The 24,718-nt window shown below is 40.1% G+C and overlaps 1 protein-coding gene across 38 annotated transcripts in view; it reads left to right on the plus strand.

Annotated features, from left to right (window-relative positions):
• Positions 1–24,718, plus strand: part of rims2a (regulating synaptic membrane exocytosis 2a) — a 145,502-nt gene that overhangs the window by 81,516 nt on the left and 39,268 nt on the right. For 12 of the 38 annotated variants that reach the window (XM_079641425.1, XM_079641442.1, XM_079641443.1 and 9 more), the window contains 14 exons: positions 1,681–1,780; positions 2,000–2,123; positions 2,840–2,886; positions 3,174–3,286; positions 4,221–4,268; positions 6,766–6,896; positions 7,526–7,718; positions 8,036–8,189; positions 8,617–8,643; positions 10,303–10,371; positions 13,446–13,584; positions 14,155–14,256; positions 20,138–20,323; positions 22,162–22,268. In XM_079641425.1, the coding sequence (XP_079497551.1) occupies positions 1,681–1,780; positions 2,000–2,123; positions 2,840–2,886; positions 3,174–3,286; positions 4,221–4,268; positions 6,766–6,896; positions 7,526–7,718; positions 8,036–8,189; positions 8,617–8,643; positions 10,303–10,371; positions 13,446–13,584; positions 14,155–14,256; positions 20,138–20,323; positions 22,162–22,268 (1,540 nt within the window). Of the gene's footprint in view, positions 1–1,680; positions 1,781–1,999; positions 2,124–2,839; positions 2,887–3,173; positions 3,287–4,220; positions 4,269–6,765; positions 6,897–7,525; positions 7,719–8,035; positions 8,190–8,616; positions 8,644–10,302; positions 10,372–13,445; positions 13,585–14,154; positions 14,257–16,260; positions 16,327–17,465; positions 17,583–20,137; positions 20,324–20,351; positions 22,269–22,559; positions 22,593–24,718 lie in introns of those variants that run through there. The other 26 variants (XM_079641463.1, XM_079641436.1, XM_079641447.1 and 23 more) reach the window with 17 other exon arrangements.

The following is a 24,718-nucleotide window of genomic DNA, read 5'->3' on the forward strand; positions in this document are numbered from 1 at the left end:
ATATTGAGCCGTATAATTCTCTGAACTCACTCACATTGAACTACTTTAATGAACTGCATTCAGCAGCGCAGAGGAAACGAGTCCTGTCAGTGTCGTCAGTGCACACACTTTGAATAGTTTCATCACATTCCCCTAGGAATTTAAACTATGTGCTTAACTGTTTCCTATTCTTTTAGTGCTATGAAGCATACTTTTATAGGACACATTCTTACTTCACTCAATGTAAACCTTTGTAAAGAACTGCAATGTAAATTAGTGTAATCATTTAAAAAATAGTCACCAAATATCTGACTATCCATGATTCATTGAGGAGTTATTATGGCAAAAAAATTGCAGAAAATCCTGTTGAAAGTTTCTCAAATATTTTCCATTTCGTCATATTCAGTGTTTAACAGTAATTCCTTTTATTTGATCAAGAACTGTACACATTTTTTTTCATTTCCTGCTACTTTATACACCTCCACTCAGAGGCACATTTTGTAGTTTTTACTCACTAACTTTATATTATACCTTCATTTACTTTAATCAAGAAACAATTAATCATTAATTATTATACTGTAGATACACTTTAATTAATTCCTTGGTGCAATTCACAAGCTACCGTGCAGTACGGAAAAAAGCTTCCTCATATAACTGCATCGTTTCATTAAACAAAGTGGATTCTTGGGTTTAAGACAAAACATTTAAGACATTACCTTGGACTTTGAGAAACTGGGATTGAAATGTTTGACTATTTTGTGAAATGTTTTAAGTCGAACAATTCATCGATTAATCTAAAAATCAAATATCCTGCAGATGAGTTGATAATGAAAATAATCATTAGTTGCAGCCCTACCTCTTACCCATGTTGTTATTGCAGCACATTCACTACATTGCCAAAGAAAGCTTTCTATGGTGGTAAATGCTTTGGTTTCCCTTCCCTTTTTACTGTGGCATTAATCTGTAGATGGTTAAAAAAAAAAAAAGAAGCTGAGCAGCCAAGTCCAGAGGAGCATGGTGGGTGATGCAGAGAGAGAACTGAGAGCGGCAGGACGGAGAAAATCATTACTGATTGAATGAGCCTCCTGAAACGGCATGTTTGTGTCTGCTCAGTGCCTCTGTGCCTTTCTGTCCGCTCAGCAGCAGACAACCAACTCGGCAGTGCAGCCAGTCAGTCCATCAGTCAGGCTGCCAGCCCCCCCCCCCCCCCCCCACTGTCCATCTTTCTCTATCTCCATCTCTTTCACTGCCAGCCTCCTTCTCCGGCTCCTGCCTGTTACATAAAGCTATTTCATTTAGCAGACTTCCCTAAGCTCCTTTGTATGTTGGCATTCAGCTGCCATTAAGAGGGATTTTGATTTGTATCATGCCCATGTAAACTGAGTACAGCAGCGCAGGTCTTTACAGTACAGCTGAAGCCCACTGACCTGCACTGTTACAGAACCACTGAGTGTGTCCCTGGGCAGAAAACATAGCCTTAAACATTACAAAAAATCTAGGCTTTTATTGAGGATTCATACCTCGCAGGCAAACACTAAAGCAATGACTTCACTGGGATACATTTAGGGAAAACAATCGGTTTTCTCCTGCAAGCTGCATGAGGCGTGAGAGGAGAGTCCCCATAATAATAACACAGTGATAATAACACTAACAAATCAAATTGTGTTTCAGTGCTAATCCAGTGCTAATCTGCTCCGACAGGTGGTGGGAGGCAAGATGACAGAATCTGGTAGACTTTGTGCTTTCATCACTAAAGTGAGGAAAGGAAGTCTAGCAGACACTGTTGGACATCTCAGACCAGGTATTAAAGACACACACACACACACACACACACACACACACACACACACACACACACACACACACACACACACACACACACACACACACACACACACACACACACACACACACACACACACACACACACACACACACACACACACACACACACACACACATAATGAGGTGTTTTTCCTACACTACAAAACGTTATCCTGTGTGTCTGGTGTGTTTGCAGGTGACCAGGTGCTGGAGTGGAACGGGAAGCTTTTACAAGGAGCCACATTTAAAGAAGTTTACAATATCATTCTAGACTCCAAGCCTGAGCCGCAGGTGGAGCTGGTGGTCTCAAGGCCTATAGGGTGAGAGGTCACCATGACTGTCACACACGCACAGCATTATATGATCGTAACTGCTGTGTTTGGCACACAATACGATTACTTTATCTGTCCTGTCTACAGTGTCAACCTGCCTCTGACAAATTGAAAACTGGCATAGCTTCCAGGCCTCTTTCAGCATGAAGAACGAATAATCAGTTGGAAAGGATACATTTAATAATCACATTTAAAATAGGTTTTTATATAACAGGAATTGCATCATTAGTGAGTTCATACTTTTATTGATATTTGTTCTTTAAAACAATTGTAGTTTTTATGTCTTTAGGCTCATTGAGGTCAAGTCACTGCCTGCATTACTGAGCTCACTATAATATGGAGCCTTCAGGACATCTGGAGGTGAAGATAGTTTGTGTTAGCACAGAATATATTTTTGAATGAGTGGTGCGTACTTGTTTTATTAAACATTTGGGAATCTATCCCCTTCAAATCCAACACATCCCAGCTTAATGACAGCCTGCTGCCTTGCTTTGACTCCAAATGTAAATAGTGGAAAACAGCAACACCTTTGCTTTACCAATCCTATATCTGACCCTCTGTGTGCTGCTGAGGGAGCTGCTGCTGAATGAAGACTAATGCGCTCATTAGAGCACAGTGCAGTCAGCAGTAGCACCAATTGATCCTTTCCACCCCTTCCCTCTCTCCTGTCTCTCACACTCATACTCTTTCTCTTTTTTTTCCAGAGATATTCCAAGGATACCAGACAGCACACATGCACAACTGGAATCAAGTGAGTCTCAGCCTCAGAATCTTTAAGCTATTTCATTACCTCATGTAATCCTATTATCAGCCTAGAAACATCAAGTGAAGGAAATGTCTCTGAGAGTTCTGTCCCTCTGCCTCTCTGTGTCCCTGTCTTTCTTACGGCATGCTTTCTTGCCCTCTTTCTGTCTCTCTTCTTGTCATTGTCTTTCTATCTTCCTCACAACCATCCCCCGTCTCTCATTATATCTTTCGATGTTATTAAAACCAACGTCTTCACTACCTGATCTGACCGTGTGGTCCCTGCCCTGTCAGGTTCGAGTTCTTTTGAGTCTCAAAAGGTGGATCGCCCGTCCATCTCCGTCACATCCCCCATGAGTCCCAGCATGCTGAGGGACGCCCCCCAGTACCTGTCAGGTCAGCTCTCAGTAAGTGACCTCAGCATGACTTACAGACTATGTGTAATCCTCACTAAAGACTAAATTGATGAACATTTTAATGGGTTTTTAGTTCATTTGACTATATTTAGGAATGGACTCAAATAATACCTTAAATACTGTTTCAAATCATTTGGTTACCGGGCAGAGCTTTTCTTACTCTGCCGGTTGAGCTGGCCCTTTACCAACCCAGTAGAGGCGTGTAGATCAGGTTACCACGTGTTGTTCATTATCCAGTATAAAAACTCTCCTGGGATAAATGGGTAAAGGGCAGAATAAAATCAGCACTTAAATGTAGGGTCCAGTAGGGAAGAGGCTAAAAAATATATATATATATTTGAATGAGAAATAGGTGAGTTTGATTTACATTAGTTTGAAATGTCATACCACAATTGTAAAATGTTACAATTGTTACATTTTCTTTGGTACATTGGATGGTTCCGATTGCTATAGTGGACTATAGTAGGTTTTCCCACATAAAGAAATATTCAATGTAAAGGGATGTTTGTAGTGGGGTTGTATGATATACTTATCCTTTGAAGGTTTTGCAAACCCCAAGATTTTGCCCGGATCGTGCCTTTTTATGTTCTGCATGTAAAGAATCATGAAACAACCGATTATTTAAAAAACTGAGTGCATTGAATTAACCCTCTAAGATCAGCAATGTCCAATGACTGATTCTACGCAGAGGCTTTTGTAGCTGTCAAATATTCTAAATGATTGTGTGGCATTTCAAATGAGAAAAAGCCAATGCAGAACTAGTAAAGCATTACATAAAAAGTAAAAAAGTAAATAACAAACCCTGAAACTACAAACTGCTGTTGTTGTTAAGAGTGTATTGTGAGTTTGTGTTGCTGTTGTTGGGTTTTGGTTTTATTGCATTTTCTTTTCTTGTCCTTTTTTTTGTTTAATTTTGCTTATCCAGAGCCAAAGCCTTAGTAGAAGAACAACGCCTTTTACCCCTAGGGTCCAGGTAATGGGCCCTGTCTGAAGGGCACAATCTCTATTTGGTCTTTGCTCATTGACTGTTGACTGTTTCCATACTTTGGAAAATGCATTCTATGGGAAATGGCAGCTTCAAGTTTCCCTCAGTGCAGTGCATTGTGTCATTTTCTTCAGTTTGATTTCTTGGTATCACTGTTATGATAAGACTTATAAATCATTTTCCACCTCACTTTTTCCTAGGTTATGCATGCTCAACTAATCTAAACACATTTAAGGAGACACTCTTCCATTGCCTAATCTGACACTTCACCATAACTCATGTCAGACATATGTGATCTTTGGAAATGCAGGAGGGTGTCTCCCTGAACTTTCTCAGGACAAAGGACTTGAGTTATTTTCTGCCTCAGTGTAACATGAACCCAGGCCTGTAACTCTGCCCTATGCACATGTACAGGAGAACTGCTCCATGTGCAAGTTAAACTTATGCAACTTAAGCATCATATGGTTGATTGGTCTGCAGTTTCATGTTGCAGTGAAAAAAAAACAAGTTTGCCGTCCTGTGCTGGAAACCAACTTGCGTTTCCTTTCCAGATAAGAGTTCAAGCAAATTGTACCTTCAAAATAGAAAATTCCAAACGGAGCAAAGGGTTGAAGGTTTTCCTTCACTTCAAGGGGTCTCTTTTATTCTGTCATCTTTATTATCAGTCTTCTCTCTGGGTTTTGTTTAATAATTTTTTTTAATTGATTTTCTTGGCTCGGTTAGTTTCTATATTAATACTTATAGCTGACAATATGTTAATGTGATGAGTTAAGAGTACCATCAACAAGCTTTGTTTGGATCTCACACAATACATTATTATAATGGCTCGAGTTAGAGATGCGAGTTTTCAAATTAAGAGGGGTGTAATGACATTTTATGAAGGTTGAATGTACAAGTAGGTTTTTATTTGTGTGTATGTATTATTGTGTGTACTTTTGTAAAGCTTGTATGTTTCTGTTAGTGTATTTTTAAAATGGACACATTTCATAGCCACTTATTACACTTAGTACGTTACTTTTGAACCACGTGTGTTACCATTATAATATAATCCATAAGAATTCAATCTGAATCTTCACTGAATATTTTGTACAAATTCAAACACAATCACTGTACAGTACACTCACTTTGTAGCATCTGGTGATTTGGTGGGCTTCAGGTTTTGAGAAGATTTGGTACAATTTGTTTTCCCATAAGCCCTCAAGTGTCTGTTTTGCCTACATGAAGATCTTTTGACTTGTCTTGAATGCTCTCTCTTGCGTTGCTGCATGTATAGCTGATACTTTGAATTGGTGCAGACCTTTTTTCCATTATCACATTTTTACAGAAGTATGGACACAAGCTTAGAAGTTTTATTTCTCATTTCATCTACTTCCTGTAAGGCCTCAGTTGGACTTTTTTCTTCTTCTAAGTGTCTTCTTTTGGAGTCCATACTTTCCTTTTAATGTGAAATGTCTTCAATAATTCACGCAACAGCATGATTGATTTCCTTATGTGAACGCCCATTGAATATCTGATAGATAATGAATTGAGGCAGCATCCTCACAGGTAGACATACCAACAGAGCACAGCAAATCACTTCAGTAAAAATGCCGTTCATTGAGCTTCATTCCTCTCTGCAGGGGGAGTGGTTATTAGAAAGAAGAACACATACACATGAAAAAAATATCCATAAAGTAGCATCACGTTAAAAAACGCATCGAACTAAAATGACACTAAGATCCTAATATCTTATTTTGATATATTAGCATTATCATACCATTTTAACATTGATACAGTAAGTCCATGTTTTAATGGGCACTTAAGGGGACAGTTCACTCCAAAATGAAAATAAATACATTTTACCTGTAGTGCTATTCATCTAGCTAGCTTGTTTTGTTGTGAGTACAAACAGTTTGAGATATCAGCCATAAAGATGTCTGCCTTCTCTCTAATATAATGCAGCAAATAGCTCTCACCCTAAACAGCAGTGCCTCCTTCAGAATAAACTACAGACCTTGTTGTGACAAGATTCCTGCTGCAGCTATTTATTTTAACCGTATCACCTGTCATAAAAAGGTTGAAAGTTGCGTCTTCTTAAAAGAGAAAATGTTGGCCCTTTGAGCCCACAAGCCGAGTTCAATGTTGTTTCATTATATTAGAGAGAAGGCAGACATCTCTTCAACTAATATCTCATCAAAACTCATCAAAATAGTCCAGGTATATAAACAGCACTACCGATAAGAGAAAAAAAATGTATTTTTGATTTTGGGGTCAACTGTCCCTTTAAGCTCTGTAAAATGCGCTGCCAAGCATGTGACCTGACATTATCTTAACAGGCAGAAATATACCACCTTTTTCCTGAAGGGTGAATACAGGAGAAGACTCAATAAATGATGACACCTATGCACTAACTTTATTTCTAATTGGAGGAAGTGGTCTTCTCTGTGTTCTCCTTCCTGTTGGCCCTGAGCGTCTCTCAGCAGCTGTCTGTGTTCTGCCCCTGCAGGTCAAACTATGGTATGACAAAGTTGGCCATCAGCTAATTGTCACCATCCTGGGCGCCAAAGACCTGCCCCCCAGGGAAGACGGCCGCCCCAGGAACCCTTACGTCAAAATCTACTTCCTCCCCGATAGAAGGTAAGAGTAGAAACAGTTAGCGTTGTATACACCCCCCACTCATTTAATGTCACATTAGTTCACTCCACCCACCAAGACAGTGTACATTAGTACAAAGTGAGATTAAGGAAAATAGATTGTGTTCAGTGATCTTGAAATGTTATGCGTCATTGTTTTTTTAAAATTAGAACAGGACTGTACTAAAGTTTTTCTTTTATACATGACTTCAACTCTAATATTCTACATTTTCATGAAATTATTCAACAGATTAAAGTTGTACATATCTTTCCTTTTAAATCATAGATGTTTGGATCAAAGAAGTTGTAAATAGTGTAGTGTAGTCTAATCTTGAAAAGTAATACAAATATTTGGTGCAGCCCTACATTAGCAGCATAAAAAGTTGTAGGGATTTAGTGGATGTGTCTTATGACTTTGTTGGACGTTCTGTGCAGCTTTGCACCTTGTTAAGCAGTTCTTTCTTATGTACTGATGAAGAAAGCAGGAAGTGGACATTTTCTGGGAATTAGGACAGTCTTGTTTCCATCTCACTGCCATCATCAGCATGCCTGGGTGATGTGCTCTGTGCTGTGTCGTGTTTTTAATCTGTTGTATTCGTGGCTGTTCCCTATCATGGTTGTAAATAAAAACAGTTTGAATTATTGTTCCTCCAGCGACAAAAGCAAGAGGAGAACAAAAACGGTAAAGAAATCCTTAGAGCCCAAATGGAACCAGACCTTTATGTATTCGCCGGTGCACCGGCGGGAGTTTCGGGAGCGCATGCTGGAGATCACATTGTGGGACCAAGCCAGGGTGAGGGAGGAGGAGAGCGAGTTCCTGGGAGAGGTAAGAAAACCAAAGCCCAACCATTTGGGACACTCACTGACGCTCACTCAGCTAATCCTCAAGATTGGGGGCAAGCCAATCATGAAGCTCTTGTCCATTAAAAGGCTTTGGTTGTCCAGACCTTGTCTGACACGGACAGTGAGCTTAGATATTTTACATAACTGTTGTAAAAATGCTATGAATAACTAATCTTGGCTAACTGTAAGAGCTCTGTGATTACTTTGTGAGTTGCTATAATTTAATAATTGAGAAAATTATGTTCATATGCAACTATTTTGAGCGAAGACATGTTTTATTGTGACCTTAACCCCCCACAGATCCTTATTGAGCTGGAGACAGCACTTCTGGATGATGAGCCACACTGGTACAAGCTACAAACCCACGACGTGTCCTCCATGCCGCTCCCACGTGCCTCCCCCAACACGCAGCGCAGGCAGCTCCACGGAGAGAGCCCCACACGACGGCTCCAGAGTACGTTACCGCCTGTCAATCACACAGTATGTCACACACCTCTAAAGAAGTGTGTTTCAAAAGGCTAGTTACAGTAAACTTCACATTTAACAAACCCAACACCAAGTTAAATGAATAACTTGACTTTTACCAAAGACAATACATTATATTGTCTGTCTACACTTTCAAACCATTTTAACAATCTTGACAGCAGACATTGTTGTTGACACAAACTGGCATGCTCACGTAACAAAAATGAATATCTTTAAATATAGTAGATTTAGACTTGATCAACTTTCTAATCTCTAATAATAAGTCATTGGCAAATGTCCTGATTTAAAAGAATCCATTGTTTTTGCTGTAGTTTTTGTAAGCTTGTACAGCAGTTTATGCATATTTTGCCTTTATCATTCATGTCACATCAACCTTATTGCTTCTGCTTTCACAGACAAAGGCTCGTATTCATACAACTCAGGTAAAGGCCCCCTGCTCTCACAGGCAGTGCTGCTCTGTAGAGTATCTGAGTGTTTTTCTGCCCCTGACCCTGGTTCTCCTCCCCTTCTCTTCCACAAAGCGTGCATGTACAGGGAGTCCTGCAACCCAAAACCAAACCCTACCAAACTTGATGTTCTAAAAGCACATGCTGCCAGTCCCAATAGACGTTGATTCTGACCACTTGATTTTCCTCTGTGATGCGCTTGTTTGTTTTTAATTTTGTTGTTGGAACATTTACCCTTTTAGGAAGAAAAAAACAATATTTTGGAGCCCTCTCTGCTTGGCTTGTGTTTGTGGATATTAACCCTCCTGTTGTCTTCGGGTCAAATCTGACCGATTTACTACTTTCATCAATCATAACTTTTTAGTTTTACATTCGATTGCATTAAGGCTTTTTTTTTTCTTTTCTTTTTTTTGAAGTGGATGAAGGCAAGTGTTGCATTCTTGTTTTATTTTCATAACTAACAACCAAATCAAAAACTATCTATGACAAAGTGTCACATTACAATGCGGTATCACCTCAAAGTAAAACAAAAAAAACATAACATTATAAAAACTTAACACACCCTCGCTTTGCATAAGAAATGCTACATAATTGAAATGTAAAATTAAAGTCAGGGGCTAAAAAATTAAGGCATTAAGGCTTTTTGATATCCTTCACAGTAGACATTTGAACATATACAATTGTTGATCACCACTTTCATTTAATTTTGGAGGATTTAGTCAACTTTGTAACACCCATGGTGTTCCCGGTCAAAAATGACCGCCATAAAGAAAAGGAATTAGTAACCATCCGGATCAGATAAAACACACACACACACACACACACACACACACACACACACACACACACACACACACACACACACACACACACACACACACACACACACACACACACACACACACACACACACACACACACACACACACACACACACACACACACAACAATTTGACACATTTCCCGCTCTTATGTGCCCATCCCCCCACATGGATCAAACCTGGCACACGCAATACATGTTCAGTGTCTATTCTTTGTATATTTACTGCAGTTGTTCATGTATACCAGTAGTCTGATACAATATGTACAGTTTGAAAGGGTGTTAAATGAAATTTGGTGATGATTAATGGTTTTTGTGTTTATGTAATAGCAGTTAAAACAGGACCGGTCAAATTAGACCGCGAACACCAAAGTAAGGGGGGGAAAACAAAGACAATATGAGGGTTGAATGTGAATATGTTGTTGAAATTGTCATGATATACATTGGATAACCGTTCAAAAACAGTGGCGGTATATATTTATTTAGAGAAACAAACAAAAAGAGCGTTGTATTTCCTTGAGCCAAGCTCCAAAATGTACCATTTGATGGCCCCTTTATGTGATCAGATGCTGGTTTACATACGTTAGGCGACCGTACTGTATGACTGTAGTGTTAATCAGAGCAGCTTCACTGTACTTCTTCTACTGGACACTTACAGCTTACTTGTTGGGTGTGGTGACGTGAGTTCATTAGGGTGTAACCATTCAATCCAGGGAGGCATAATCCAAATAAACCCTGCTTCATAAATGACCACGGTACTAAAAAAGACTTTTCCCTCTTCTCCGGTTTTCTCCTTGTTTCTCTTTATTTCATAGGATCCCAAAGGATAAGTGACAGTGAGATCTCGGACTATGATTGTGAAGATGGTGTTGGAGTAATAACAGGTAATATATTAAAGTTACATTATTATTACATATAAGCAAAACAAAGATTATGTTATTTGGAAAATATAAAAAAAATCCACAGGTGCAATTTTACTAGATAACATAAACATAGAAAGAGTATATGAAATTAAGTTCCTTGGTGTGGTTTTAGACAACAAAATCAGCTGGAAACCTCATATCACTCATGTAAAAGCAAAACTGGCTAAAACTATCGCAATATTGGGAAAAGCCAGATACATTCTGGACTATAACTCGTGGTATACTCTATATAACACACTAATATTGCGATATCTGATTTTCTTTGTGGTGATTTGGGGAAACACGTATAAAACCAACCTACAGCCGTTATGCACATTACAAAAAAGGGCTATAAGAGTAATCAATAATGTTTATTTTTGAAGTCACACATATTGAAGTTCATTGATCTGGTTCAATTTAAAATGACACAAATCATGTACAGAGCAAGACATAATCTACTTGCTAGGAAATTAAAAACATTGTTCGTAGACAGAGAGGGTGGGTATCATTTGAGAGGAAATCTACTTTTTAAACAACTCAGGGTCAGAACAACTCTGAGAAGTATGAGTATAACAATCTGTGGGGTGATTTTATGGAATGGTTTGGAGCAGGAGTTAAAACAAAGCACAAGCATCATTCAGTTTAAAAGGATGTACAGAAACACTTTTTTGAAAAACTATGAGAATGAAGAAAAGTGATGAGAAATGATTGTATATGTATGTATAAATGTAAATGTATATAGGAATAACTTGCATAGTGATTTTAAAGGACAATCATTGATAAAGTAAGGGGTGGGAATTAATAAGCATTTGCTTCCTCCTACTCCCTTTCGGACACATATGATTTATTATTATTATTAATATGAAGACTTTTTTTGTTTTTTTGTCGAATACAGATATTACCATGAATGTGGATGGATACTGTATTTTAACAATGCGGTATTCTGTTTTTCACATTTTGTTATTTTTTTATTTGTTATTTTTTAATCTGTTTGAAATAAAGAAGAAAGAAAGAAAGTCGGAGTGCATGTGAATTAAAACAATTAAAAGTGATTTAAAATCTGAAACAAAATGACAAAGTCTGGATAAGTAACAAAAAGGTTTTTATATTTAAATCAGATTTTCACAATGGAATATTATAATTTAGCTTTATTTCCAAACTTTCTAAGTGGTGTTATTGTAATATTATAATTTGTATATACAACACGAAGATCAGTCTACTTGTTTTACATTGTTAGCAACATAGCTACAGCTAGCAGCCTGGCTACCATCACTGTCCAAATCAAGAAACATCTGGAAGAATCCCAGAGCTCTCAGTGCTATGATAAAACACCTGATATTATTCATACGTAATGTTATGCATGTTTTGATACATTCTGATTTAGCTTAGTCTTAGATCTTTGGCTCCAATGACATCCAATCACTTTTTGTGGGCACAACATTTCTCTGGTTGTTCGGCTACATGAAGATATTTACTGTTAGCTTTTTTCAATCGCCTCTTAGCAAAAAGCTTTCTGGTAAGCAGTGATGCAGCTTATATATGGGGCTTTTATTTTGAAAGGGAGATTGCAAATCTGAGGCAGACAGAGTTAGATCCTGAAAGTGAAGTAACAAGCCGAACGCCCACGGTGTCATCATTCTACAGCCCTTACATGTAGTTCATAATGATGAGTTAAAGCTAAATGTTGTCCACCTGGCCTTACCTCCTACATGCCACCATCTGTCAAATCCTTCCAAGGTCTAAACAGCTAACAATACTGTTACGGTATATATATATATATATATATATATATATATATAAATATATATATCATATACACCATATCAGCAGTGTGAAATGCAGCAGCAGCAGCAGCAGCAGCAGCAGCAGCAGCATAGAGGCAGCGCTGAGATCTAGTTCTGTTCTGCTGTTCTCACGGAGGCTCCAGCAGCACGCCCACGCAGCACATCAGAACAGCTCTGCTCCGCTGTAACCAGCCAGAGAGACAAGCAGAAAGAATATTAGAAAATAACTTTCATTTCCAAACATAAGATATCAACCTTGAAGGAAATTATCCTGAGATAGGCAGCAGCGCATAATGAAAAGTTAGAGGATCGCTTTTACCATGTTGGCAAGTCTGTTCTCTCTCAGTTATAACCAGCCTTTTCTCCACAGAAATGGTGGGGACCTTGTTTGTAGTGAAGCTGTTGGTAAACTGCAGGAAGTCTAAATAGGCTCCAACACATCTCCGTTTACCCCGCAGTATTTGCAATAACTCTGCTGACTGTATTTCCTTTAAATGGGGTAGAATAACAGTTGTCGGTTGCGCTTTATATGTTTCTTATTATGTGGTACATACAGTACAAATGAATGGATCATTCAATTTGACAAATGCAAAAAAGTCTACTCCCCAACTTTCCCAAGTGAAGGTCGTCATTTCCTTACCACTACCTCCACGTTTATCAACCCTTCCCTTCTTTTTGTACTTTTGACTTTTTCTTTAACTCATTTGAATGTGCTATGCACTCTATTGAATATCAATCAACTTTAAAAGTTCTAAGCATTGACCTTAACCGTGGCTGCTAGCCATGTCTGATTATCGGTTAATGAACTCTTTCAAGTTCAATGGACCAATCAGCCCTGCAGAGAAAATTCATTATAATGTTTCTGATTTTTAAAGGCTATTTTCATGTTTAATGCACAGCGTTAACAGTGGATAGGAATTACAACTCAATTGAAACTTAGTCTTTTTAATTTTCGAATATACACTCAGACTCAGCAAAATGAAAAGCAGTGTTATTGCACATTTTGTAAAGTTTAGTTGCTCCATTAAGAATCGGCATCATTAGCTGTTATCATGTTTCATTATCAAATGCTCCAGATTTGGCTTTATCACCTGCTCAAAGTGAAGAGAACTCATAAATTGTTCATTAGAAAATAAATTTATGACTGTTGTATGTGTCTTATAATCCACCAGTGCAGTATTTTGTTGGCATTACATGTATATTTATACAGAGCCTTCTGAAAAACCTTACCTTCCTAATTGTGTCCTGCCTTCCTCTCTCCATTCTTCACAGACTACCGGTCTAATGGCCGAGACTTCCAGAGCTCCACGTTGTCTGTCCCTGATCAGGTGATGTCGTCGAACCACTGCTCCCACTCAGCTGACATTAACCGGGCGCGGTCGCGTTCTCCCAGCGTTCCCCCCCCCTCCAGGTAACTACACTCAGTCCACTATTTAGCTGCATTTCTTGGTGGACAGTGTTTTGTTTTTGTTTACAATTTGTATGTATTTTGTGATATTATTCATGGCAAATTCTTGTGTGTGTTTATGTAAGATGACCAAACATATATTATGTGACATTTAGGTGCTTCCATTATTTTATATAAACATTTCTATACAAAATGAATGCTTTCTTTATGAGAGATGTGTAATTTCTCCCACGAAGGATCACCAGACGAGTAAAAATCATTAACAAGTATTATTACTTAATTATTATTACTATTCATATTGGATTTAAGGTTTTTTCCGACTTTTTATATTTGTTCATATCTTTTATGAACAAACACATTTTGAAAGAGGATCCATTCATTTCCATTTTTAGGGATCCTTAGGGGTAAGCCATGGTACTGCCTTTCAAATGCTATAACAACTCCTTGTAGTATGCAGTATTTCTTGATTAACTCGAAATGCCTCACGTAAACATGAGGAGATTTTCCACCTGGCCAATAGGGGGCAGAGTGTAAAGAACACGAGGGGTGATCCAGTCTACTTCTGTCACACAGCAGAAGTCTGGACCCCGCCTTTGACCTTAGGCCTTCTCAGTACAGCTCCTCCACTAGAGTGGACCACCACAGTGTGTCTGAAGATAACTACTCTCCTGACAGGTACACACACACTCCAGCTTACACTTGTGTGCAGTAGATGCATGTGCATACGCTGGCATGCATGGAACAAATGCTGACAGGCACAAGTGGGGGCTGATGAGTAAACATGCAGGGAGGTGTGTGTGCACGAAATACGCCCGATGCCATTTGCCTTAAACTCGCTGTTATTGTGTGTGGGTTATTATATTCCTGCTTTTAAAGGGACACTTACCACAAAAATAAAAACACATATTTTCCTCTTACCTGTAGTGCTATATATCAATCTACATTGTTACGGTGTGGGTTGCAGATATCGACGCTAGAGATGTCTTCCTACTGTTTCTCCTTGTGGTGCCAAAAATACATTGAAACCCTTTGTCCTACTGCATCACAGAGCACAAGGTAGTGTGCATATACTCAAGCAAGAGGGGTTCTTTTGAGTCACCTGAGCTACAGTAGCTAACGTTACAGCACAGCCAAGGAGGACGCCAGTTTTGTTAACCTCTCACTGTACCCAGACAAGCTGCTTGTCTTCAGTAGATGCACACTTCTTACAACAAAGTCAGTGGATTATCTTGAGTTACCGGGTCATACAATGTAGTTCCATTAAATTGGAGATAATGTAGACATTTGTATGGCGGATATCTCCAGCACTTGGCAATATACACCAAAACAATATTAATTCCCTGAAATGTAAAAGGGAAAATATATATTTTTTAGTTTTGTGTAAACTGTCCCTTTAATTAACAACTTTTTCCATTCCATTGAAACAAATGTACCATACTATGTTACCTGATACTGATGTGTGATTACCTTTACATTAATAGTTGCTTGATCTTCGCTTCATCATGTCGACAAACAGTAATGCTCCAAACGTCCAAAAGAGAAATCATAGCCTACATACTCAGCAAATAGCTTGTACCAGACCAGCATACACTTCTTTATCAGAAAGGTTGCATCCCAGTTAAGACCTACATTAACCGTACACATGGTAAAGACTGCATTGCATAAGAATATTAATCAACAATAAGGTTGTTCCCGCATAGATTTAGGCTAAGGAAACATTTGGAGAGTGTCCTACAAAATGCTGTGCAACACATTCTATCGTATCTCGCTATGTTTATGGAAAGGTGGTCAAGGCGAAGTGGTCAGTTATCCTCCATCAGCACTTTCTTTCTGTGAGGGTTGGAAAATGTAGCTCCAAGAGGCCAATCATAGCCTTGGCACTGCCAGGCCGCAGCTACTTTCCCCGGTCCAATTAACTTTATTTGATATTTCTGAGGCTTGGCCTAAATCAGTGTCAAACGCAGAAAATGCACTTATCTAAATTGTCTGGGACAGTGCTCACTTGAGTGTATTTCAGCTGCTTTAATTAACAGCGTCCAGTTATTTATTGAAAACAGTAGAAAACGACACAGGAAATGAGTCATGGAGAATTTGGAACGGCACCAGAACTCTGACAATACAGACAAATCTCCTCTGGAATCTGTATAGCTTTTCGTGAGGCAGCTATTTTATTAAAACAAGGTTTGTATTCCTGTATCATCCTACTTTTTGAAATGTTGTGTCTCTAAAAGGAAGATATCTATGTAATGTTCCTGATGTTAATCAGTCAGTAGAAGTGACACCAATCAGGTTCAGGTGTCTCATGACTTTCCTGTTCAGTTCTCCTCTCTGAATGCTGCCGGTGTGTTCGCTGCACCACTTTCATCTGTGTGTGTTGTAACGCTGAGGATGACATCTTCTCACCATTCAATTTCTCAGCCTCTCTAATCTTACATGCCGGTTTTCCCCTCTTTGAAACTGTGACATCAACCCTTCCTACAAGCTTTCTTAGTCTCTTTCTATCTCTCTTCCCTCGGTCTCCTCACTTCTCAGTCTGTCTACCTATGATTCTGTCTATCTTGAATCCTTTCTCTCTCTCTGTCTCTCTTTATTCCTCCCTCCTTCCCTCCTCCTCCGCTTCTTCCTCGGTGCCATCTCAGATCCATCTCTGTCTTCTCTCCTCCTTCCATATGGTTGCAGCCATTTTCTCACCCTACCTCGAACCAGACATACTCAGCCTATTGATGATCCTCAAAAGGACCCCAGGTAGACTTGACCTGAGCATGCATGAAGCCTTATTTCTGCACCTTTCCACCCCAACACCCTCTCAACTCCCACCTGCATTGAACATATGGCACTGGCAGGATGGCATGTTTTCTATGCACTTTTAGATCCTTACTTTTAGAGACACTAAGCCTAACTACCCAACTTGTTCATACTCCCAACTTAATAGGGACAAAAAAGTGACTCTTACTTAGTGTCCCTTTGTGTCTGATACCAATTGAAATGCATTGGTTGCATTTTTAGACAATCAGAACAACAGAGGTGATAAGAAGAGTGTGACATTTTGCTTTGATCTGAGATCAAACAACAATGGATGTTAAATGTGGTTATTTGAACCCAAACCATGACCTCTATTAAGCCTAACCATGAAGTTGTGTTGCTTAACCTAATCAAGTTCATCTAAAAAGCCGAAAAACCTACATTGGAAGTTTATTTTTTGAATCAAACGCTAGAGGGGTACCTACAGTAAAGGCCCATAGCTAAAAAGTTGGGAGTGAGTATGTATTGAACTAAGTTAACGAGGTTAGCATCGCACAATATGTTTTTGGATGCATTAAAGAGGCTACTTAACATGGCCATTGTCAGTGCCATCAGTGTTATGTTGGGTTAAGCATTTTGAAGATGAACCATGTACATAATGTGTATTACTTTTCGGTGATACAGAACATTGAGAAAATGATTGACCATACACTTAATCCATCCAGTGTAAGCATTGCTTATTTTCTCTTTTCATCAACTCAGTCATAAACATTCCTTTCATTTTCTCAAAATGTGTCACGTGTGATTCCTAGATGAGCAAATAGAGTGATAATTGCAATTCTGAAAATGAATAAATGATCTATGGTTTGAAGTTTTGTCCAGCAGAGGTTGTTCATTCACAGTATAGATGTGTAGGTTAGCCTTCAGCTTATCAATACCGTGGATCTGTGGGATAAGTGTTAGTTCAGATAGAGACCAAATGGAAAAGGCTGTCATGGGAATACCTTATACCTACAGTCTATAGGGGACTGCAAAAGCTGTTGTCCAAGGTTTCTTCCTTTGCAGGTTATTGTTTTTATGTTATTTCCCCTTTTTTCTGGAGAATAAATCCATGCTGACCAGTTGTGATATTTTTCCGCCAGCCGCAACCATCGCGTGTACCCTATCTGCCGAGAGGAAGCAGTCAGGTTACTGCGTTCCACTAGGATGGCCCGCGCCCATTCAGAGGGCACCTATTCCTCGGACTATGACTACGAGAGGTATTGACATGCACGGCTGCTGCATCTGTGCATCCGCCATGTTGTGGTCTCCTCAAATTGTCCCCCGTCCGTCTTTAATTTATCTGTGATCGTACTTGTGATGACGGAAAATGATATCCTGTCTGATATCGGTTTTGTGAAAGTGTCATCACAGCTCTGACGTTGTGTAGATGTCAAATAATAATACACAACTGCCTCTGGATGCTGAGGCTGAGCTATGTCTGTTGTCGAGGCCAGCTCTATGTATACTGGTTGTTAGGGCTGGCCAGCACATGACTGTGTCTTTGTTGATGTCCTTGTTTATCTTTGGTGTCATGTACATTATACCAACAGCAGAATGTTGCTCAGTGGTGTGTGTGAATTTTAGTGTTGTCCTTTTGTTTACATGCTGTTGGTTGCTGCTTGTTGCTCGCCATACAATGGCATCTATGATGCATTGCTCTGGGCTGCACAGTAGCTTTGTAAAGTCTCCGTTTGGCCTTTGGCTTCTTGTGTCTGGCCAAAATGGGCTGCCAGGCAGTTTCAAGCACCCATAGCAAGGCCTGCTGACACCCATCCATTCCCAGGACCCACGCCAGCGTCCTGATGCACCAATAACAAGAAATAACTCACCTCACCCCCTTTCCAGAGAAACACTGTAAATGACTCCATTTTTCTCTGTCTTCAATCTTTCACCCTCTGCCATCTGGCTTTCAGTCAGGAATACTGTGACGTTTGTGCCATTTCTCCCACCTCCAGGAGGGAAAAAGTGATGAGTCCTCAGAAACCAGCCCGAGAGCCTGACTGACTTTATTAAAGTGTCACAAAGTTTCCCTGAGGCCCAGCTTGGCTCGAGTACAGGCTCAGCCTACAGCCTAGATAGCCATTAACAAGAGCCCTCCTCTTCTTTTCTCTCCCCCTCTCTGCATTTGTTCTTAAACGACAGAGATAGTAGCTCGCCTCCCAGTGATCCACGGAGGAATAGAGTAGATTTCCCCTCCTCTCTTCATAGAGATACTGTTTGCTCCTGTCTGCACCAACGCAGAGTAAAAGCAACACTGAGAAAAGAAATGAGGGCAGAATAAAGTTACAAAAGGAAAAGAAACGGAGAGCATTAGTGGAGTCTAAGCCTGTTGGCAAGTGTCTTAGTTTAGGTGATATCCCTCCAGAACATGAGCAAATGTTTTTCATGGTTCTGTTGTTTAAGTGCATGGCCCCGGAGTGTACCTTGAGTGGGACAGAGCCTGCCGCTCACACACATTCAAACAGCAGCTTTTTGAAGTACACACAAATAATGTTTTGAATCCAGTGCTACCCCGAAGCGCAGTATGTGAATGTCATGGTTATATTCATCAAATTCCAACCAATGAGAAGCTTGATTACTGCATCTACTACCATCACTGCTAATACATGAAGGTAATGAGTGTTCAAGGCTTCCTAAGGTTACTGATGGAGGAGCCTTTGTTTTGCTTTGAGACAAAAAGGACATCTCTACTGGACAATTGTTCATACTGCAAAGGCTACAGGCACTACAAGAATGTGACATGGTAGAATTCAAAATTCAAATAGTTAAAAGGAATCAGAAGCAAACGTTTTATCCCACAATATCAGACATAGAGGTAATTATTTAGGACAGATATGTTAGCCTTTTTAGATGCAGCTACCAGCTGTTTGTAGAAGGCTATGCTTTAGAATACATATAGTCAAATGGTTTAGCTTAAAACCGTTACATTACAATTACAGATACACAGACATGCATGATCTTAACCTCCAAAGTTGAATATTTCCTTTTTTCTATTATTTATTTTATTTGAGAAGTGTATTGTGGTTCTATGAAAATGTTCTTTCATCTTATTTTCTCTCTGTTAAGGTTCAACAATAACCATGTACACTATCAATGATTTTGACGTTGAGAAACCTCACCTGCTTTTTCCCTCCAGCTCTAAGGATTAACTACCTTCATCCTCCCTGTGCCAAAAATACCAGTTATAACTAGCCAAATGTAATGTCCAGATACAACTCACTATTCCTCACATTTCACTCTATCTTAAACAAATCCACACTCAGCCACCACGTAGAGACAGCACAAGCTCCTGCACCACCTTACACTGTATTCACCACACACGATCAACTTTGCTGTTTTCTGTTCACTAAGATTTGCCAATTTACTTAAACCATCAAATCTGTATTTTTACTTGTTTTAGCCAACTTTCTGCAAACAATATGCTAACACTATATACTGGACATTAAGGAAGACCAGTTAAAAAAACCAGCTGGAGGCTTTACTAACATGATTCAGTCAACTGTAGATGTATTTCAAAACAGTGCAATCACAGTGAGATGCAAATGTATCCCTAAATGAAGCATACATGATGTTCATTCTGATTGCCTGCCTAGGTAGATAATGGGATCTGTAGCAAAGGGGTTAAAACAAGCAAAGTAACAGGTTTGTTAACACATACAGAAGTTTTGAGGATGGAGCAAATGTTTTTGCTTCCGAACCCTGCCAAACATACGGTCCCGGCCCTGATGGGGCCCCCACTGAGTGCCTGCCTATCTCTCAATAACCTCTGTAGGAACCACGGAGCCATGGATAGACACGAGTATCACAGCAGATCCCGCTCTGCAGACCAGCGGCCCTCTATAGAGCGCCCCACGTCCCGCTCGCGCTCCACTGAACGCCCCCACGACTCTTCGCTCATGAGGTCCATGCCGTCCCTGCCATCTGGGAGGTCCGCCCCCCCCTCACCTGCCTTGACGAGGTGTGACCCAGATCGGAGACGCTAACCATCTTAGCACGTTAGCAGACTGGAGTTTTAGTCCTGCAATCATTTCCCTGAGGCACAGCCACTCTGGAGGGAGAGATCATTTAAACATTAGCTTCAAATATTGTATAGTAGGCCAAAAACACACGGTTATATTATTAGACTAAAGCCAGGTGAATATGCAATACATACAATACATAATTTTCTTCCTATGTTAGTTAGTTAGGGCCATCCGTAAGAGATTGTTAAGGGGTATTTACATTTCAAATTGCAAAAGAACAAAAACATGGCCGTTTCCGATTTAGTTTGAATGTTAAAAAATCGAATATCTCAAAAAGGATAACATCCATAGGGTATGAACTACAGGTGGGGGATTACACCAAATTGGCCTAGGGAAATTAACATTTTATATTGAATAAAGGAATGAAGCAATGCTGAGACTTTAATATCTTATACTGTAAATACACTCCAAGTTAGTTAACCTCGCTACTAGTACAGCTACCTATCTTATCCAGATATCGTCACAAAAGGGTATTTAGAAAAGCTGGTTAGCCTGCTTAGACATCTGTCTACAGTCAAATCTTAAAGTAGTCATTCTCTTGTATTCGTAAGCATTGACACTTGTTTTTTCTTGTTAATATACAATCCTGGCTAACAATTTGGTTTCTCAATCCAACACTGAGTTTAAATAAATAAAAAATAATTATGTCTGCCCCCAGAGCAGCTTCACCTCTTCTAAATGTTTGCATCACTAGAACCATTTTAGAACTCCATTAGTAAGACCCTCCCCATGAGCCCCTCCCCCAGCCTGACTAACTTTACTCCCACTGCATCATTACTTCCCCCCTCCCAATACCCTGCTTACCCCTCCACCTCACCTCACCTCACCCCACCCACCTCCCCCTCACGACTACCCCTCCACCCTTTCTAGCCACTTTCTGTTTTGTCGCCTGAAAGCACCGGTGCTGTATTTTCTTTACACATGTTCCAGGCACGACTATCCTGACACCGTAGACAGCGTGCTGGTTTTTTAATTTGGTGCACACTGCTCATACGCTTGCGTGAGTATAGCAGTGATGGGCCGACATTATGTTTTGATTTCATTACTAACATCAACCGATGCCGTTTGATCCTGTGATGTCATTCTGTTTCTGTTCTTCTTTTTGTTTTGAGTTGAAAGCCTTTTGGGGACAGTCTGAACGCATGGTCGCACTTGTCTGCTGTTCCTGCATTGAACTCTTTTCTCCTTGCAGCTTGATGACTCGACTGCACATGCGATTCAAACCTGGCATCTTTTTTTTATTGCAGCTCAGTTACCTACTGTTGATGTATCCCTCCACTCCCATGCCATGTGCCAAACATCATTGCTGTGTGCATTGGTTTTATATTTAGAGATCCAGGACCCTCTGTAGATTTAAAGTAATCTTTACAAGTTACTGTAAATGTTAATGTGAAACAATGCCAACACTGCTTTCATGGAGCTTTATACCCACTATTAGTTATTTCAATTAAATTACGATCTTACTACTTTGTAATAATTGCTTTTACTGATTATCTCCATTTACAGTAAGGGTCAAAATGACATACATAAAAACAAGTAAATATAATATTACATATACATATTAGGCTTTATGCTAAATTAAATAACTGCTTCTAATCAGTCTCCCATCATACTACTTTGATCACTTTTTTGTTTAGGTTTACTTTTTTTCTTTACTTTGTCTCAAACTGTGATGTGGGTGCGATGCGGCTAGGCCCTGCATCCACCACCCACAATCAGAACTTGTCTTAATACTTTTGTCTCACCCCATTGTCCACCACTGTTTGTCATGTAGGGCGCATCCACGTAGTGGATCAGTCCAGACCAGTCCCAACAGCACCCCCATGTCCAGTAGAAGAGGACGGCAGCTCCCACAGCTCCCACCCACGGGGAAAGAGAGAAGTAAGTCACCTGGTTTTATTTCTTTCTGGATCACATTGTTATTGTCGCTGAAGAAACGTACAGACGGGTCTATCAGTGCGATGGTGTGTCTCTGGTTAGTGCCTCATTATGATATAGATTGATACTTTTTCATTGGGTGGCCCAACTGATTGGGATTGAGGAGGAGGAACGAGGAAAGATGTTGGTTTGCTGTTGGAATCTTTCATTATAGGCTATAGATCATATGTAATATGCAAGGATACTTACCCTCCATAACATCTCTACTCGGTTCCTTTTCCATTTCTCTCTCAGAAGATGGAGACGAAGGAACAGAGCCTTGTGAAGGTCTGTACCTGAATGTACGGGTTTAGTCTTTCAGTGTGGGTGTCCTGCTCCAGATGCAACTCACTCTGAAGGCCAAAACCCTGTCTGCAACGGTGGAAGGCCGTTACTGAGCACTCCCTCTGCTGCAGCTGTGTTGTGTCCTGTGTCCTGTGTCCTGTGCCGTTGTGTTGCTCCATCCTGTAGGTTAGCTTTGCTTCCCTGGTTCCTTGTTTTGAGAGTATTTGTCTGAGAGTAATTTAATTATTTTAATTATTTGGACTGCTGAGATACTCATAAAATGATTGTCTGTCTCTATCTCCTAAACGTACTTTAAACTGTGATGACGGCTGTGATTATGGTTTCTGACATCTTGAAAGTGACATTTGAAGTCTTATTTGTTCCTCAGCACTCCCTAAACAAACGTTACATGTCGAAGCTTCTTGTGACATGAAACCGTGTGTGTTTGAATCAGTCAAAGAGCTTTGCACGGGATTTTTTGGGAATGCCTGGGTCAAAAACAGAGAGAGGAGAAAAAAGCGTCTGCAGTTCTGGAGAACTTGTCAATGCACTCGCAGAACTCTTTCATCATCATGAGGGCTTCCCTGTCTCTTCTGTACAGCGGCCAACAAGCCTGTCTCTCTCTTTCTCCGTCCTCCTGACTCTCAGTCCCGCCTCTTTTCTGTATCTGTGCCTCTGAAGCTCTCTCTGTCTGGACCTCTCTGTCGCTTCTTTGTGTCTCCTTTTCTTCTTCACTCTTGCCCCAATTTCCTTGTTTCTCTTTGTCAGGGACTTTATCCCTACTCTCTCCTTTCCTTCTTTGTGTTTGTATGTCTTTCCCTCTCTCTGCTGTAGCTCTCAGGACAGTGACAGTGTGTGGGCAGTGGGGGGAGGTATTGATCTGACCTTGTGCTGTAGCTCCCACAGAGCCGTATGGCACTCAGCTTATGTAATGCTAGTGTGTGTGTGTGTGTGTGTGTGTGTGTGTGTGTGTGTGTGTGTGTGTGTGTGTGTGTGTGTGTGTGTGTGTGTGTGTGTGTGTGTGTGTGTGTGTGTGTGTGTGTGTGTGTGTGTGTGTGTGTGTGTGTGTGTGTGTGTGTGTGTGTGGCAATTGTATGAACTGGATCCGGGTTATTGCTGCTTACAGAGAAGAGCTGTACTGTTGATAGAGCTGGTATTGTTTTGCCTTGTTGCTGTGCTTCAGAGTTGTTTCGTACCTCATACACATACCTAACTGTCTTGTTTAATATCTGTTCGTTTGTGGCAACTCCAAAGACGGAGCAGGGGAGGAGTGTGTGGCACCTCAACCCCAAAACGGTGGCCCAGGTGTGTTTAAACAGCCTTTAAACCAATGTGTTTTCCTTATTATTTAAAAATGTTTTATTCGGAATGGATATGTTATAAGCTTAAGATATTTTAAGAGTCAGGAGCTTGTTTTGTTTCTGGATGAGAGTAAGGTACAGCATGTGTTGAAGCGCAGTACATTCATCCACAAGCTTGAATGAACGGCCCGACTGTTGGCAAGAGCTGGAGTTCCCCACAGTTTCCACTTCCTACTTTCCCATCTGTTTATGTGGTACGCTCCTGTCCTCTGACTGTGTGGCACGGCTGTATTACTCAACACTGCCTGACTGAGTGGATGCTAAAAACGAAGTGGTTTCTAAAAAGCCACATTTTCAAGTTGAAGTGAAACTAGTGACTAGTGATACTCTGCAGGCTAAATGCTGCGAAAGGAAGGTGATGGGCTGCATACAAAAATTGCACCGTGCCATTAACCACACCTTGTACTACATTAATAACAAAAAAACTCATACCATGTTTGTGTAATAGGCTATTCACTATTACATATATTTTTGGACAATTTGGAATACCGTAATGAGTCATTTATTCCCAAAAATTCACATAATCCTAAGGGCAGATATAAGTAATGTACCAACAACAAAAGCACTTTTGTTTCTCATTCATGGCTTAAACCAAAAATGATCCCAGACTGAAACGTGAAAGATAAGTTGATAACCAAATCATGATGACAGGCCTTAGTGAGTACGTTTTGTGTGCGTTTCTGTGTGAATCTGTGGATGTATGTGCACTTGTGCTTGAGCACATACAGTATAAGATGCCATATTAATGTGACTTACGGCACCAGTGTA

Source organism: Notothenia rossii, assembly GCF_949606895.1.
Source record: "Notothenia rossii genome assembly, chromosome: 7".
In the NCBI taxonomy this organism is placed as follows: Eukaryota; Metazoa; Chordata; class Actinopteri; order Perciformes; family Nototheniidae; genus Notothenia; species Notothenia rossii.